Here is an 18221-nt window from a genome sequence, read left to right on the forward strand (position 1 = left end):
TGGCCCGCCATCCCGGATAAGATATCTTATACTATTGTGAGCTAATAGCAATAGAAGAAATGAATGCGGGGAGACCTGTCTCTTCACGAACTCTAGTAGTTTCGTCGGAGAGCAGCCATTCAGGAAACAGGAGTTCAAGCCTCAGCAGCACCCCGAAGGCTGAGGTACCCTCTTTTTGAGAGCCGCAGTTGTCTCAAAAGCTGACCAGAAAGTAAGAAATCACCCCATGATAACCTGGTACTGGGGTCAGGCTCCTTCCCCTTCCCCCATTAAAACATGCTTCTCTTAGTTTTTTGGTAGCTGAACTATCAACAATCAATCCCATTCGCCCCTTTTTTATAATTATTAAGAGGTGGGTTTTGCCCCTATTGACAATGGAATTTAAAAATTTTTTTGGGGGGGGGGGGGGGGGCAGGGAGGGGGCAGGGGAGTGTGTTTGATTTAGAAAGAACAGTGCCCAGCATCTCTGTAGTTCTGTAAACCCTGACTTTATGGTGAGAACCTTGCAGCCCCTCACCCTGGCCGGTGGCTTCCCACACCCTCTGGCCGTCTCTGCACCAACTGAGGCAAGTTCTCCGCTGTTTATTTTGGGGATATGGGATCTCCTGAGGCCCCATTAAGATAGGTTTTTAGAATTTATATTCCTCCTTAAGACAATATTATCAGTTTTGATTTAAAATGAAAAGTTCAGTGAAGCACAGTACAATCTCTAGGCCAATTTTCTACATAGCAAAGGTAATGTCATTTTAATTTTTACCCCTTGCTCTAAGGATAACAGATTTTTTTAAAAAATTAAACCTTGCAGAAATATATAACCTAGATTGAAAGTATAATCTCAGCATGTGTAATACGTACACTACATATATTTATTTTTCTTTTTAAAATTGTTTTTGTGAAAATGGGGTCATAGTATACACACTGTTTTTGCAACTTGCATTTTTCAGTTTGAGAGGCAGATCAGCAAAGTGGTTAAAAGCTTGGGCTCTAGAGCCAGTCTGCCTAGGTTTGAATCTGGCTGAACCACTTGCTAGCTGTATGATTTTGGACAAGTTGTTTTTGTTTTTTTAAATATATTTTATTGATTTTACAGAGAGGGAGGAAGAGGAATAGAGAGCTAGAAACATCAATGAGAGAGAAACATCGATCAGCTACCTCCTGCACACCTCCTACTGGGGATCGAGCCCGCAACCAAGGTATGTGCCCTTGACCAGAATTGAACTCAGGACCCTTCAGTCCTCTGGCCGGCGCTTTATCCACTGAGCCAAACCGGTTAGGGCAAGTTTTTTTGTGTGTTTTTTTGTTTAAGATTTTCCATTGATTTCCAGAAAGAGAGGAAGGAGAGGGAGAAAGAAACATTGATGTGAAAGCGAAACAACGGCCAGGCCGGTGTGGCTCAGTTGGTTGAGCATTGTCCCATGCACCAAGAGGTCACTGGTTCATTTCCCGGTCAGGGCACATGCCGGGGTTGCAGGCTTGATCCCCAGGGTGGGGCACGTAGGAGGCAGCTGGTGGATGTTTCTATCTCTCTCTCTCTCTTCCTTCCTCTCTCTATAAAAAAACAATAAAAACATATCTAAAAAACAAAAAAGAAAGCAAAACCTCCATTGGATACCTCCTACATGCCCCCCACCAGGTACCAAGCTGGCAACTTGGGCACGTGCCTGTGCCCCCTGGGAATCACGACCTCTCGGTATGGGACAGCGCCCAATCAACTAAGCCACACTGGCCGGGACTAAACAAGTCTTTTAACCTTTGTGTTGTGCATCTGTTATTCATGTGTAAAATACGGGTAATGACAGTCTTTACCTCAGAGAGTAACTCATATAAATGTACGAATTAGATGAATTAATATATAAGAAATGCTTAGTGCTCGCTTCGTAAGCACATATACTAAAATTGGAACGATACAAAGAAGATTAGCATGGCCCCTGCATAAGGATAACAGGAAAATTCGTGCAGCGGTCCATATTTTTAAAAAAATGCTTAGAATAGTGCTTAGCATGTAATACTGCTCAATAAATGTTGACTTTATTATTTAATTGTATAAGCAAAACATGATCATTGTTGGAAAAGGGGAAACAAAGCAAAACTCTGAACTTCAAAGTATTAAAAGTCTACATTTAGAGACAGTTTCTCTAATATATGTCCTAGATGTTCTCCAATATAAGTATGCTAAATGTGTATACACATAAATATAAACATACTGTTTTTATTGTTGACACTATTACAGATGTCCCCCATTTTCTCCCATTTTGTCCCCCCTCCATCCAACCACACCCCTAGGCCTTCACCACATTATTATTCTGTATCCATGGGCTATGCATATATGTTCTTTAATTGATTTCTTCCAGTCCTCCTACAAACATACTTATAAAAATATATATAATGCCCTAGCCAGTTTGGCTCAGTAGATAGAGCGTTAGCCTGTGGACTGAAGGGTCCTGGGTTCGATTTCAGTCAAGGGCACTTACCTTGGTTGCAGGCTCCTCCCCGGCCCGGACCCTGGTCAGGGCTTGTGCAGGAGGCAACCAATCAATGTATTTTTCTCACATTGATGTTTCTCTTTGTCTTTCCCTCTCTTCCATTCTTCCTAAAAATCAATGGAAAAATATCCTCGGCAAGGATTAACAACGTGTGTGTGTGTGTGTGTGTGTGTGTGTGTGTGTGTGTATGTGTTTGAAATTGATTTCAGAGAAGGAAGGGAGAGACAGAAACATCAATGATGAGAGACAATCATTGATCGGCTGCCTCCTACACGCTCCCCACTGGGGATGGAGCCCACAACCCAGGCATGTGCCCTGACTAGGAATTGAACCGTAACCTCCTGGTTCATATATCAATGCTTAACCACTGAGCAGCACCAGCCAGGCTTTAACAAAAATGGCACTATAGCATATATGACATGCATAAATGTTAATTTATTTAGTATATAAATCATAAATATAGCAAGTAAATTTGGAATAAGAAGCAAATATAGCTAAGCCATTAATGCTACATGGTATCTCATTCTGGATATTTGTGTTGGTTTTTTGTTTTGTTGTGGGTTGGGGTTTTTTTTGCCATTATAAGCAGTGCTTAGAGATGAACAACCTGGTGTATTGTTTTTATACCCTTGTGTAATTATTTCCTTAGGCCAAGTTCCTGGAAGAGGGAAAAGGTATATGCTTTTGGGGGGACCTCTCTCTCTAAAATCAATTTTAAAAAAAAATAGAAGAGGCCCTGACTGGGTAGGTCAGTTGGTTAGAGCAACATCCCCATACGCTAAGATTTCTGGTCAGGGCACATACAAGAAACAACCAATGAATCTATAAATAAGTGGAACAACAAATGAGTGTTTCTCTCTTTCTAAAAAAATCGATAAATTTAAAAAAAATAGAAGAAAAACATTATCCTTAGTTCTATATCCAAATAAACCACTGTTAACATTTTGATATTTCCTTCTGGTCTCTTTTTATGTGTGGATTATTTATAAATATATGACATGTTTTGGGGGGAGTTGTTTTTTAAGATTTAAAAATATATATATATATTTTATTGATTTTTAACAGAGAGGAAGGGAGAGGGATAGAGAGTTAGAAACATCGATGAGAGAGAAACATCTATCAGCTGCCTCCTGCACACCTCCTACTGGGGATGTGTCCGCAACCAAGGTACATGCCCTTGACCGGAATCGAACCTGGGACCTTTCAGTCCGCAGGCCGACGCTCTATCCACTGAGCCAAACCGGTTAGGGCAGGAGAGTTTTATTGGGTTTTTTTGGAGGATATTTTTTCCATTGATTTTTAGAGAGAGTGGAAAGGAGGGGGAGAGACACACAGAGAGAAACAACAATGTGAGAGAGAGGCATCGGTTGGTTGCCTCCCACATGCTCCCCCACCAGGGCCAGGGATGGAACCTGCAACCGAGGTATGTGCCCTTGATCATAATCGAACCTGAGACCGTTTAGTTTGAGGGCTGATGTTCTAACCACTGATCAACCTGTCTAGGGCATGATATGTTTTTAAACAGGTATGTGTTCAATTTTGTGTCCTACTTTTTTCATCTATTATTATATCATCTTTTAGCATATTCCCCAGAAATATCATTTAAAATAGATACATTATTCCATCAAATGGACTCATATTACCATAATCACTTAGCTATACCTTTATTGTTCATTAAAATGAATAAGTAATTATTTGATTTTTAAAAGTTTATTGGGCCGAAACCGGTTTGGCTCAGTGGATAGAGCGTCGGCCTGCGGACTGAAAGGTCCCAGGTTCGATTCCGGTCAAGGGCATGTACCTGGGTTGCGGGCACATCCCCAGTAGGAGATGTGCAGGAGGCAGCTGATCGATGTTTCTCTCTCATCGATGTTTCTAACTCTCTATCTCTCTCCCTTCCTCTCTGTAAAAAATCAATAAAATATATTTAAAAAAAAAAGTTTATTGGTATGATTTTTTAAAATATATTTTTTATTGATTTCAGAGAGGAAAGGAGAGGGAGAGAGAGAGATAGAAACATCAATGATGAGAGAGAATCATTGATTGCCTGCCTCCTGCAGGCCCCCCACTGGGGATTGAGCCTACAACCCAGGCATGTGCCCTTGACCGGAATCGAACCTGGGACCCTTCAGTCTGCATGCCGACAATCTATCCACTGAGCCAAACCGGCTAGGGTGGTATGATTTTTTAAATATGTTTTTTTATATTGATTTTAGAGAAGAAGGAGGGAGATAGAAATATCAATGAGAGAGAAACATTGATCAGCTGCCTCCTGCACACCCCCTTCTGGGGATTGAACCTCTAACCTGGGCATGTGCCCTGACCAGGAATCGAGGAATCGAACTGAGAATTTCTTGGTGCATGGGACGATGCTCAACCAACTGAGCCACACTGGCCGGGCCTGGTATGATATTTTTAAACATGTCTTGCCCTAGCTGGTTTTGGCCTGCAGACTGAAGGGTTCCAGGTTTGATTCTGGTCAAGGGCACATGCCGGGGCTTTGGGCTTGATTCCTAGTAGGGGGCATGCAAGAGGCAGCCGATTAATGATTCTCTCTCATCATTGATGTTTCTATCTCTCCCTCTCCCTTCCTTTTTGAAATCAATAAAAATATTTTTAAAATAAATAAATAAAAATAAAACCTATCTGGGTCTCTTTTTGTACCATCTTCCTTCCTTCCTGCTTTAAAGGTGTCCCTCTTTTTATTTAACATAATCCAGATCACCTCCCCACTTACCACTACCTCAGTGACCAGATTCTCTCTTGTATTTAACTTCCTCTCAATATATAAACATGCTCAAGCCTCTTATCGCAAGGAAAACATCCCCTGGCCTGGCTAGGTGGCTCGGTTGGTTGGAGCGGCATCCCATATACCAAAATGTTGCAGGTTTGATTCCAATCAGGGCACAGACCTAGGGTGTAGGTTCCAACCAGTGTTTCTCTCTTCACATTAGTCTCTCTCTCTCCCTCCCTCCCCCCCTTCCTCTCTCTCTAAAATCAATAAAAACATGTCCTCAGTTGAAGATGGAAAAAAAAAATAGAAAAACACCTCAACACAACCCACTTCCTCAACCTGTCTTCCTCTAGCGCAGTGGTTCTCAACCTTCCTAATGCCGTGACCCTTTAATACAGTTCCTCATGTTGTGGTGACCCCCAACCATAAAATTATTTTCGTTGCTACTTCATAACTAATTTTGCTACTGTTATAAATCGTAATGTAAATATCTGATATGCAGGATGTATTTTCATTGTTACAAATTGAACATAATTAAAGCATAGTGATTAATCACAAAAACAATATGTAATTATATATGTGTTTTCCGATGGTCTTAGGCGACCCCTGTGAAAGGGTTGTTCGACCCCCCAAGGGGTCGCGACCCACAGGTTGAGAACCGCTGCTCTAGCGAGTTCTCTCTTTCCCTTCCTTTGAAATCAAGCTTTTTGATGAGTTATCTTCCGTTCCTGTCTCTGCCTCACCTCTTGTTCACTTTGAACCGCTGCATTCTGGCTTCCACTTCAAATAGCCAGGCCTACGTGGTTGACAGTGACAATTTCAGACGGATTATTAGTAAGCCCAAGGCCCTGAACTTGAGGGATTAGAGATGGAGGCATGAGTATAGAGAGAAATGGTAGTCATGGAGGTCTGTACTGGTAGTGTCAGGAGGTATCATTGTTCCTATCTAAAATGGATCAAGAAAAATAAGTGGTTCCAAAGAGAACCGTGTGATTTATTGTATCCATATGCTTGTGTATTAATCAGGATTTTTATCAGTTGAAAGAGACAAAACCCAGCACAAACAGCCTGAGCATAATAGAGAATTTTTTGGTTTATGTAACTGATGTTGAAAAGCTGATTGTGGCTTTACACATGGCTGAATCCAGCACCTAAATAATCTCCGAATTCGATCTCAGCTTTACTTTCTTACTGGCTTTACTCTATAAGCAGGCTGTCCTCATTCGTGGCAGAGAGGGTTGCCAACCACTCTGAGTTGTACATCCCACCAGCTGTGCAATCCCAGGGGAAGGAGCTGCCTGCAGAGCTTTGGGAGCGGTCCCAGGCTCCCCCAGTTCGTTGTCCTGGGATGGTTCACATGTCCCCTGGGAACTAGGGCATGATTCCCAAAGGAAAACTGGAAAATAAGATGTTCTGTAGGTAAAATAGAAGTCCACTTACCCTGGTTGCTGGGAACTTCCCAGTTAAAGGTAACATTGAAATATACCAAACATTTTATTGATTTGTGAGGAACTGTGCTTGGTGCTACATTGAATGCAGAATATGAGTTTCTGCTCTTAAGGAATTTTTTCACGTAGTAGAAATTAGATGCATACATAAATAATGGTTGTTATCATGTGTTGAATACCTACTGTGTGCCAGCAGGCACTTTGCTAAATGTTTAATATGCATTATCTCTTTAAGGGCAACTCTGTGAGAGTCACTTCTATTATTACTTATATCCATTTTATTTATTTATAAAAAACTACTTAGGCTTCAGAAGTTTATGTGGTCTGTCCAAGGTCACACAGCTAATGAAAGAGTAGTAGAACTGGCACATCTCAGTTCTGACTCAATCCAGTGCTATATTCTAGCTTGTACTTGACCTAGCAAGGCCTCTTTGGATTCATCCCTCCCCTTCCCTTTTAAAAATTGAACAGCATGCCCAGCCGGTGTGGCTCAGCAGTTGAGCATCGACCCAGAACAAAGAGATTGCCGGTTCAATTCCTGGTCAGGGCACAAGCCCAGGTTGCTGCCTCAATCGATGATGTTCCTCTCTCATCAATGTTTCTATCTCTCTATCCCTCTCCCTTTCTCTCTCAATAAAAATATATTTTAAAAAATTGGACAGCTTGATTCTGAATTTCTGAGAACAATCTGATCTCTCAGCTTATCTTTTCCAAGACATCACAGTTGATGGTGGGTCTGTGGATTGGCTGTCTTGTATCCAGTTGGCTGTCTACACTGGAGAACCAGTCACCGTTCATGACCTCTTCTTTGGGTGTAACCCCTAGGAGCCCTAAGAGGAGGCATGGCAGCCGCACTGCTCTTTGAGCCCTTGCTCTCTTGAACCTCCATCCTTCTTTACTCCCACTGCCACCACCTAAGTTCAGACTCTCATCATCTCTCTCCTGCCTACATGGCCTTCCTGTCTCCAATCCCACCTGTGTCGACAGAGTGATTCTAAAAGGGAACTTTTATCCAGTCATTCCTTTTCAGTCTTTCAGTGGCTTCCCATAGCTTCAGGATGAAGTCCCAACGCTTTATATAAGGGCCTGACCTTTGCTCACCTCCAGCCTTGTATCTAGACACTACTTCTCTGGCACCCTTCAGGTCAGCCTTTCTCCAAACCGCTAGAGTTCCCGGAACCCATCACATGCCCTCTTACTTCTGGGCCTTTGAAAGTGGCTAAAACGCTAATGCCCGTCCTGCCCCCATCCCCTCACCTACCTACCTCTTGTTTGTCCTGGTGGTGACACCTAGTCCTAGAAAACTTCTCAAAATCACCCTCTCCCTTAAGCCTGGGTTAGGTATCTAAATCTCTTGCCCTTATAATCTTACAATGCCTTACTCTGTCAAAGCATTTATCACTTAAATTTTTTTTATTGATTTCAGAGAGAAAGGGAGAGGGAAAAAAAGAGATAAAAACATCAATGATGAGAGAGAATCACCAATCAGCTGTCTCCTGCATGCCCCCCACTGAAAATTGAGCCCGCAACCTGGTCATGTACCCTGACCAGTAATCAAACCGTGACCTCCTGGTTCATAGGTCTACACTCAACCACAGAGCACACCGGCCAGCCTCACTTCATATTTTTTTTTTAATATATTTTATTGATTTTCTTACAGATAGAGAGCTAGAAACATCGATGAGAGAGAAACACCGACCAGCCGCCTCCTGCACATCCCCCACCGGGGACGCGCCCGCAACCCAGGTACACGCCCCTGACTGGAATCGAACCCGGGACCCCTCAGTCCGCAGGCCGACGCTCCATCCACTGAGCCAAACTGGTCTCGGCGTTATTTTAAATGTATGCTGTGTAATATCCCATTAGAGTTACATTTCTTGAGTCTGCTCCCCACTCACCCCAAATCACTGGCACTTAGTAGGCCCTCAATAAGTAATTGTTGGGCCCTAGCTTGTTTGGTTCAGTGGATAAAGCATTGGCCTGCAGACTGAAGGGTCCCAGGTTCAATTCCAGTCAAGGGCACATGCCTGGGTTGCGGGCTTGAAACCCAGGGGTCGTGCAGGAGGCAGCCAATCAATGATTCTCTCTCATCACTGATGTTTCTATTCTCTCTCCCTCTCCCTTTCTGAAATAAATAAAAAAATATTTTTTAAAAATAATAATTGTTGGACAAATGAATGGATCTTAGCAATGAGTTCAAGTTGGCACTTGTTTGTAGGCTTCTTCTGAACTGGCCTCTTTTTCCTCTGTGGTTCCTTCCAGGGCCTGGGTTTCAGTGATGAGACATGGGGTATGATGTAACCCGCTTCCAGGGGGATGTTGACGAAGATCTTATCTGTCCTATTTGCAGTGGAGTCTTGGAGGAGCCAGTCCAGGTGAGTCGGTCTGCTGGCAGGTGTAGTGAGGCAAGAGATGGCAGTGGAGCTTGTAGAAAGTATTCATAGGTAATGGGACCACGGGAGGGAGGCACTGTGTTGTGTCTCCCCAGTACCCCGCTCCCCCTTCACACATACACAGAACAGAGGTTTGGGGCAGAAGAGCAGTGGCCACTACAAGAGGAACAGGGCTCCGGAGTCTGTCTGGAGGTGGATGCCCAGAAGTCCAGTGCTTCCGATTTTCTCCCAAGGTCACTCAGGTTTTTCTGCTATAAAATGGTCAGTTTTTTGTTTTTGTCTTTTGACAGTGGCTTGAGAACTTCCTTTCCTCTGCAGGGGCTCTGACAAGGTTCTGTCTTCCAACCCGTGATTAAACCTCTGGACTCTCCTGATAAGTTCTCTCTGCATTTTGATGGCGGAGTGTTTTGGGTAATCAGCCAGGGTCCCTGCAGGCCCCGCCTACTGTTGAACAAATGGGAAGTGGGGAACTGTGTGTACTGACCTATTTTCTTCCTGGGATTTATTGGAAAAACCAATTTTTGATGCAGCCATGTCCTCTGCATTTGATATGAAAGCTGCCATCTTCGGTAGGTCATTTCTCTACCAGCCTTGCCAGACCAGAGTGAGTTGTATCTTCCTGGGGCAAGTATGAGAAGTTCATGATGAACAGGCGAGTATAATGAGTGAGATGAGTCCTGGGACATCCTCCTGCATGGTCCTTACTGCCTGAACTCTGTAAATACCAATTAACCCTCCGCCACCCTTGGCTAGCTGGGATAATCCCATTTTCCAAACCAGGACACTTGTCAGTGAAGTCTCATGGCCCTTCCCCCTCACTGCTTATACAGCTCACCAAACCCCACTCGTCTTCATCCTCGGAGCTTATTCCTCCTCTCCAGTTTCCAACCACCAGCGGAGCACGGAGCCGGAGCTGCATGAGTCAGCCTCTACTCCGGTGGCAGCTCGCCCTGCACCTCTCCCTGGCTGCCAGGCCTTGGCAGCCCACTGCTATTGGAAGCAGGTCGACTGCTGTGGAGCAAGCTATCCTGATGGTGTCGAGAGGTCATGGGTGTGTCAGTTCCCTCCCCGCGAGGCAGGGCCTTGTCTGTGTTCTGGCTCTCTCATCTGAGTTGAGACACACGTGGAGAGGTCGCTGGCAGTGGTGAGTCTATCAGAAGCCACTCCCCAACCTTCAGGATTTACCTTCCGGCGAGGCAGACCTCAGATGCCCAGTGACCAGCCACAGTTCCGAGGGTAGGAGGCCCCTGCTAGGGATGCTGATTTCCCTACATCATGTTTCTTTATTTTTCGAATAGGTAACATTCACATGGTTCAGAAATCAAAACAGTAACAAAAGGTATACAGGGCCCTGGCTGGGTAGCTCAGTTTGTTAAAGCATTGTCCAATAAGCCAAGGTTGCGGGTTCCATACAAGAATCAACCAATGAATGCATAAATAAGTGGAACAACAAATTGATGTTTTTCTCCTTCCCTCCTCTCCCCCCGCCTCTCAAATCAATTTTTTAAAATTATTTTTAAAATGGTGTACAGTGCGAACACTTGCATCCCTGTCCTATCTACCTAATCTCCCCATCGATATTAGTTTATTTGATATCCTTCCAGTATGTATGAGGGCAGATATATATTTGCCTACCTTTCTTACATGAAAGGTAGTACATTCTGTATATTTCTGCAAGGATGGCAGGTTTAGTTAAGATGGTCACAAAGGAGATGACAGTTGAGCTGAGATCTGGATAAGGGACTATTCATGCTAAGATTTAGAGGAAGAGCATTTCAGTCAAAGAGCAGCAAAAGCAAAGGTCCTGAGGCAGGAATGTGTGGGTGTGGACAGGAACAGAAAGAAAGCCAAAATGGCCTGAACACAGTGTTGGAAGTGTGGTGTGAGGTAGGCAGAGGGCATAGGCACAGAGTCGGATCAAGCAGAATGTTACAGGTCCTGAGTTAAGTAGGTGTTTGGATTTATTTTAAGTACAATGGGAAGCCATTGTAAAGTTTTAAGCAGGGCAGTGATATGATCCAGTCTGTATTTTTAAATGATCACTCTGGCTCTGAAGATAGAATCTTCATATATAAAAGGCCAGTGAACAGAATGCCGTGACGACCAGAACAACTGGTCGCTATGACGCCCACTAAGGCCAGCAAACTGGCCCTATCAGGGTGGGAGGGGAGTGCTGCAGGCTGGCCAACCTCCTGCGGCCCCTCCTCCCAGCCGGCCCGGTCCCCAGTGGGCCCCCCCACACTGATCAGGGGCAGGGCCAGCCAGCCAACCACCCATGGCCCCTCCCCCAGGCTGCTGGCCCCCAATCGCCCCCCCCCATTTGGGGGCGGGCTGGTGGGTCAACCTCCCGCCATCTCCTCCTCCCCTCGACAAGCCCACCCCAACCAGCGGGCCGGCCAGCCCCCACCCGTGCACAAATTTGTGCACTGGGCCTCTAGTGGAATATAAAGGGGCAAGGTAGAAGTTAAAGACATATTTAGTAATACTGGTGAGAAATGATCGCTTGAACTGGGTTAGTTGCTGTAGAGATGGGGGGAAAGTTGACAAATTTAAGTTTTTTTGGAGATACGGTTTTCTAAGATTTTGGAAAGAAATATCTGAGTGGAAAAAAAATCTGACAATTGGATTAGTGATACTGACAATGACTTCTTTCCTTACAAAGCCTCTGTGTTTCAGTCTTTGGTGTCTGTGAATATCCTGAAGGCAGAAACTGTCTTTTTTTATTGTACGCACCTAGCAAAGTGTTTGGGACGTAGAAGGCACTTCATCCATCCATCCATCCATCAATCCATCAACATCTACTAACATCTGCTAAACGCTACTATGTTTGTCCCATGCTAGAAGCTAGATAGTGTCTCCAGAGAGGCCAGAGAATCCTCTCGCTTTGAGGGATTAACTTTAGAGGTTACCTGAGTTATCCAGGAAGTAGGCTAAAGTATGATCTTAATGAAACTGAGGAGAATGTGATTCTATGAAAAACCAGCCCTGTTTTGGAAGGTAGGCATAGCCATTGGGACTCAGGACAAAGCAGCCCTCCAAAATAGGAACTTGGGCCCACACCGAGGACTCTCAACCTCTCACCAGGAGTTCAGGCTTTTGTTTTGTTTTGCTTTCTTACATTGAATTTTTGCCAGTAAATCTCTTGCTGGCCCTCACCCTCCTTATCCTTCAGGGCCCATATTGAACTCTGTCCTCTCCATAAACACCTGCCCTGATTGACCTAGCTTGGATCACCCTCTGAATTTCTTTGGTAATTATTGTATGTGCAATCCAGTTGGCAATTACTAATTGACTGCCTCACGTCACCTCTCCTATTGTCCTGGAATATTTATATTGTTACATAACTTATTGTTACTTGTTTGTCTTTTGTCACAATCCAATTGGAATCGTGAGCACAAGACACATATCTGTAGCTTGTCCCCATAATACCTTGCTTGCCCGTAGTGCAGCTATATTCTGCTCTGACCCCAGCAACCGCTGGGCCTGGGAGCTGCTCAGAGGCTTGATTGGCTTTTCCAGTTACCGTATATAGGCTCTTAGCTCCTGCTAATTCTCTCGTGTCCTTTTGCCCTACTCTCTCTCTAGGCACCTCATTGCGAGCATGCTTTCTGCAATGCCTGCATCACCCAGTGGTTCTCTCAGCAGCAGACCTGTCCGGTGGACCGCAGCGTAGTGACGGTTGCCCACCTGCGCCCAGTACCTCGGATCATGCGGAACATGTTGTCAAAGCTGCAGATTGCCTGCGACAACGCTGTATTTGGCTGTAGTGCTGTTGTTCGGCTTGATAACCTCATGTCTCACCTCAGTGACTGTGAGCACAACCCAAAACGGCCTGTGACCTGTGAACAGGGCTGCGGGTGAGATTCTTTCCCTTCTGCCCACATGGATAAGGGCATTCCCATTTATACCCCAGTCTCTGGATCCCCTGCTCACTGTTAAGGTGCATATAGGCACTGCAAGGAGTGTTCTTGGCCTCCCTGGCTTCCTGCCCCAAGATCTCACTTTCATGCTGCTTTTCCAACTCCGATCTTTTTGCTCTTGCTTTAATATAAGGGAGACAGCAATTCAGCCATCTGTGTGATAACACTAAGACTTGATTTACTTTATTCTTCCGTTTCAGTCCATTATTACTTTCTCTTTGTTCGTTTGACTGCTCTAATTTCCAGCCTTCTCATATTTCCTCTTACCCTATTTTCTCCCTTTTTGGGGGGTGTGAAATATTTGATTAAATGCCAATAGCCAGGACTGTGAATCTAGGGCTTCTCATGAATGAATGCACAGGCAGAATCTGAAGAAGGGAAAGAGAGCCATGTGGTAGGTAAAATACTGTCTTAGAGAGGGAAAGAAGCCCAGAGAAAGTAGACAGTGAAGGGATGAGGGGGGGACTGGGGAGAAGTGTGTGAAGAGAAATAAGAGGGCAGACTGAAGTTAGAAATGAATGAATGTTGGAAATTTGGAGTAAGAGAAAGCCCTCTCAGCAAGCTTCTGCCTTTGCCCACATGTCCCATTGAGTGCTCCTGTTCTCTTTTCCCACCCGGGGTGGCAGCCTGGAGATGCCCAAAGATGAGCTGCCAAACCACAACTGCGTTAAACACCTGCGCTCAGTGGTACAGCAGCAGCAGACACGCATCGCAGAGCTGGAGAAGTCCTCGGCTGAACACAAACACCAGCTGTCGGAGCAGGTAGGGCCCGAGGAACATGGGGAAAGCATGTCCCTAGTATGCAAAGAACCACATGCTTGTGAATGATAAGCACCATGTGAGCTGCAGATCTGTGCCTGTGCTTGTGCACCTGGCTGAGTAGATACTCTACCTGCGGCCTAGTAGGGAGTCAGATTGGAGCTCTTCTCCCTTCCCTTCATCCCCTCACTGTCATTCATCCACCTAACATTTATCCAATGCCTTCTCTGTGAAGGCACTTTGCTAAGCACAGGATACACCTGTGAATGAAACAGTCATATCCTTGTCTTCATGAAGCTTACAGTCTGGTAGTTCCTCTGATCTTTCAATTGCCCTCATTCTCAGATAAACTGTTGTCTGTCATCTATTCTCTGCCTTAACCATCACCGCTGGTTCTCTTTCTCTCCAACAGAAGCGAGACATCCAGCTGCTGAAGGCATACATGCGTGCAATCCGCAGTGTCAACCCCAACCTTCAGAACCTGGAGGAGACAATTGAATACAATGAGATCCTAGAGTGAGTGTCATTCAGGACGTGGAGTTCCTCCACATCCTGGCACTGAGCCCTGAAAGGAGGAAGAGCAGGGGAGTGGCAGAGAAGGATGATAGGAGGGCTGGGCTGGGGCCACCACTTTTCAGATGTTGGGATGAAGGACGGGGAGAGGAGAAGAGGGTCACCTTCAGGCCAGTCTGTGACTTCTTCTTTTTGGGGGTGGATGGAAGGGAAAGTTTACCCAAGGATGCAGTTTCTCCAGAATTGGGTGAATACCCACATGTAGAAAACCCTGTATTAAAGGCTGTAGAGTGCTAGGAGGGCCAAAAAGAAATAGAAGATATTGTCTGTCTTTAGAGAGTTTACAATCCAGAGAAGAAAAGAGAGTGCAAATCCAGGAAAGTGATCTATAAATGAAATGAAGTAAACAAGCAAAATGTAAGATCCTTTTCAGTTCTGGAGTCCTGTATATCTCATAGACTAAACTGTCAAGGCTGAATCGATATATCTAGTGCAAATAGTGCTGCAGGGGACATAGTATAGAGGAATAATTGCTTCCTTCAGTAAACGTTTGTTGCGCACCTAGTACATGCCAGGCACTATGTGTGCTAAGTATTGGGATTTTTAAGAAAAATAATAGGGACCCTATACTCGTGGAGTTTAATCTGGTGAGTAACATATGGTGACTCAGATGGGACCAACTAGGGACAGATTAGGAGTCTGTGAACCAATGATGGATGGATGGAAGGAAGGAAGGAAGGAAGGAAGGAAGGAAGGAAGGAAGGAAGGAAGGAAGGGAGGGAGGGAGGGATAGGGTTAAGCTAAGTGCAGAGAGGGTGGTGGTTCCTATCAGGGAAAGAAGCAATGCAGAGATAGATAGTGAGCTGGAATGACCACCTCCATCTCCCTCCACACAGGTGGGTGAACTCCCTGCAGCCAGCAAGAGTGACCCGCTGGGGAGGGATGATCTCCACCCCAGATGCTGTCCTCCAGGCTGTAATCAAGCGCTCCCTGGTGGAGAGTGGCTGTCCTGCCTCTATTGTCAACGAGCTGATAGAAAATGCCCATGAGCGAAGCTGGCCCCAGGGTCTGGCCACACTAGAGACAAGACAGATGAACCGGCGGTACTATGAGAACTATGTGGCCAAACGCATCCCTGGCAAGCAGGCTGTTGTCGTGATGGCCTGTGAGAACCAGCATATGGGCGATGACATGGTGCAGGAGCCGGGGCTCGTCATGATATTTGCCCATGGCGTTGAAGAGATATAGATCCCGGCGGGCTGTCAGGAAGAGATGGAAATCAGAAAATCTCATCACTCCAGTAGCTGAGCCCTGAGTCCTCCCCCCTGTCCTTAATCTTGTGGCTTATCCTTGAGCCACACATCTCCCTGCTCTTCGGGCACTGAGGGGCCCTGGAACACTTTGCTCAGCCTTGTGGGTGGGAAACCCAGGTTCCCTTCTTTTGCCTAATTCCTTCCCCTAAGATGTCTGTAAATTTTCAGTCTGGTTGGGAAAGTCCCCATTCTATACCCACTTCCCTGCCTAGGGTCCCTGGTTCCAGATATTTTCAGAAAGCACAAAGATACTCATTTTCTCTTGAAGGATCAGGGTGGAGTGAGAAATTTTGAATCATTCCCCTCTTCACACCAGGGAATCTGAGCAGGCAGGCCTGTTGACTCTAAACACTTAGCGGGCAGCTCTGGGGAGCAGACATCCTGAAGAAATAGTGAGGGTGGAACCAAAACCCTAGAAGTAATGAGCCAGAAACTGGCCATCACTGATGGCCCTGAGGGGAAGACTGGAACTCTGTGCCAAGCAATACCTTGTTTAGTCCATCTTAAAGGTGCAGGCTCCCGTTGGTCTGCAGGTGTGCAGGTTGGGATGCCGAAAATTTCCAGATGAGCTCTTCTTTCCTATACTTTCTCTTAGCTAAGGAATGACAGGAGTGGGCGTAGGGGTTAGTCTGTTGGGGCGAATCTGCTCAGCAAGAAGCAGCTCTCTGGCATTTGCTGAAGTCAGGTAGGCACCTGCCTCTGTGGCACAGGCCATAGTAGCTCCCTGCCCTCCAGCCCTGTGATTGAACTAGTCATTTTGATAATTCCCTTTGGCCATTGTGGTGTGTTTATATTTCACTCCCTCCCACATTTTTTTTTTTAAGAATGGCCTACTTAAGGCTACCCCACTTTTCCAGCCCAGCCACATTGTTGGCAATTTAATTTATTTACTTCTTTTTTTTAAAGAAAGGAAAAAGAAAAAAATGAACAAAACTTAAAATTTTTCTTTTATTGTTCCTATGGTGGGGATTCTGAATAGGGTGGGACAGGGTGGGGTCTATTTTATATTTTTCCTTTTCAGCACAACCTTTGGCTTTAATGTAGGAAGGGCCAAGGGAGTCCTTGGCGGAACTTATGTCGGCTCCAACACTCCGTAACCCACTCTGAGATGAGCTTCCTTTCTTCCAGGGATGGATGTGACAGGCAGCACCGATGCCTGAGCCTCTGGGGAACTGCTCCCGGCCCTTCCCGGGTCTCATCGTAAAACTTTGGATTTAGAGTATTAATTGAAGAAACTACCCAATTTCCTTGGGAGACATATAGCTGGGTTCTAAGCTTCACCAGGCAAGATGGGGCAGAAATTTTGCCTTTGTCCCTGAGTACAGACAATACTCTGTCTCACCCACGCCCCTGAATGACTGCAGCTCCATTTCAGACTCCACAGGCATTCCTTGACCCACTAGGGCAGTGATGGCAAACCTATGACACGTGTGTCAGAGGTGACACGCAAACTCATTTTTTTTTGTTTGATTTTTCTTTGTTAAATGGCATTTAAATATATAAAATAAATATCAAAATAGAAATCTTTGTTTTACTATGGTTGCAAATATCAAAAAATTTCTATATGTGACACGGCACCAGAGTTAAGTTAGGGTTTTTCAAAATGCTGACACGCCGAGCTCAAAAGGTTCGCCATCACTGCACTAGGGTGACTGCAGAGTAAGAGAAGGGGAGGGTAGAGGGTGTGAGTATTTTAATATGTAGGTGGGAGTGGGGTTGAAGAGAGAAGGCCTTCTAATAGCTTCTGTTTTTTGGAGTTTCAGTCCAGGCCAGCTTGCTGTAGGTCTGGGTCAGGGGTCCTCAAACTTTTTAAACAGGGGGCCAGTTCACTGTCCCTCAGACCGTTGGAGGGCCGGACTATAGTTTAAAAAAAAAACTACGAACAAATTCCTATGCACACAGCGGCGGCAAAAACACCCGGCGGGCCGGATAAATGTTTTCGGAGGGCCGCATGTGGCCCGCGGGCCGTAGTTTGAGGACCCCTATCGTTGGTCATGGCTCCACTGGGATTGGATTGGAGGGCTACAGCTTGAAGGGAGTAGGGAGCAGTCATATGTTCCAGCTCCCGGACATTGTGCTCAGGAATTTGAAAACGCTGCTATACTTAATCTGGTTCCTACATTTCTTCCACTCCCCGCGGCCCCTGCCAGCCTTACCAAGGCCCATCCCGCCTGTCATCACCCTCGGATGGAGCCAGGAAGCTCAGCTCAGGCCTCCCCACCCTTTGCTCTATGTCTCTGCAGGTTGCTGGTTGTGTTACATGTGCTGTTCCATCGTGTCGACTGCACTAATAATAAACCTTTCACTCAACTCTAACTTCTTAATTCAACATTACTCCCCATTCTTGTAAAACTTCTCCCCTGCTTTGGCCTTTTTTCTCACCTTAATCCCCCTTCTTTCTTACTTTGTAACCTATCCTTTTCTTAGAACTAACCTCTGTTTTAAGAGGCTGTCTGTCTGGGATTAGTGGGCACCTCACATCTTCTTCTCCCTGAGCGCTCTCCTACATCCTTCCCTCCTGTCCCCTGTTCTATAGCAGCCAGCACTCTCCAGTGATCTGAACTTTGTTTTGTTCCAGGGTCTGCCTCCGGCCCTAATTCCATGTCTTCTGTTCCTGGGGTGGGGACACTTCCCACAGAAGTTATTCATGTACCTTTC

The 18221-nt window shown here is 45.5% G+C and overlaps 1 protein-coding gene, 1 long non-coding RNA gene and 1 other non-coding gene across 8 annotated transcripts in view; all 3 read left to right on the forward strand.

Annotated features, from left to right (window-relative positions):
- Window positions 1–16503, forward strand: part of RNF41 (ring finger protein 41) — a 21431-nt gene extending 4928 nt beyond the window's left edge. For 4 of the 6 annotated variants that reach the window (XM_006093651.3, XM_023758032.1, XM_006093652.3 and 1 more), the window contains exons 3-7: window positions 8928–9040; window positions 12644–12915; window positions 13605–13740; window positions 14150–14253; window positions 15147–16499. In XM_006093651.3, the coding sequence (XP_006093713.1) occupies window positions 8951–9040; window positions 12644–12915; window positions 13605–13740; window positions 14150–14253; window positions 15147–15498 (954 nt within the window). In that variant the 5' untranslated portion in view covers window positions 8928–8950 and the 3' untranslated portion in view covers window positions 15499–16499. Of the gene's footprint in view, window positions 1–8927; window positions 9041–9738; window positions 10295–12643; window positions 12916–13604; window positions 13741–14149; window positions 14254–15146 lie in introns of those variants that run through there. The other 2 variants (XM_014459957.2, XM_023758033.1) reach the window with 2 other exon arrangements.
- Window positions 1867–1973, forward strand: LOC111827018. Its single transcript, XR_002830479.1, has one exon. It is a non-coding gene; the product is annotated as a U6 spliceosomal RNA (small nuclear RNA).
- Window positions 9048–9710, forward strand: LOC111827015. Its single transcript, XR_002830475.1, has 3 exons — window positions 9048–9291; window positions 9377–9469; window positions 9589–9710. It is a non-coding gene; the product is annotated as an uncharacterized LOC111827015 (long non-coding RNA).
- Window positions 16504–18221: the final 1718 nt, after the last annotated feature.

The sequence above is a fragment of the Myotis lucifugus genome, unplaced genomic scaffold (assembly GCF_000147115.1).
Source record: "Myotis lucifugus unplaced genomic scaffold, Myoluc2.0 scaffold_119, whole genome shotgun sequence".
Taxonomy (NCBI): domain Eukaryota; kingdom Metazoa; phylum Chordata; class Mammalia; order Chiroptera; family Vespertilionidae; genus Myotis; species Myotis lucifugus.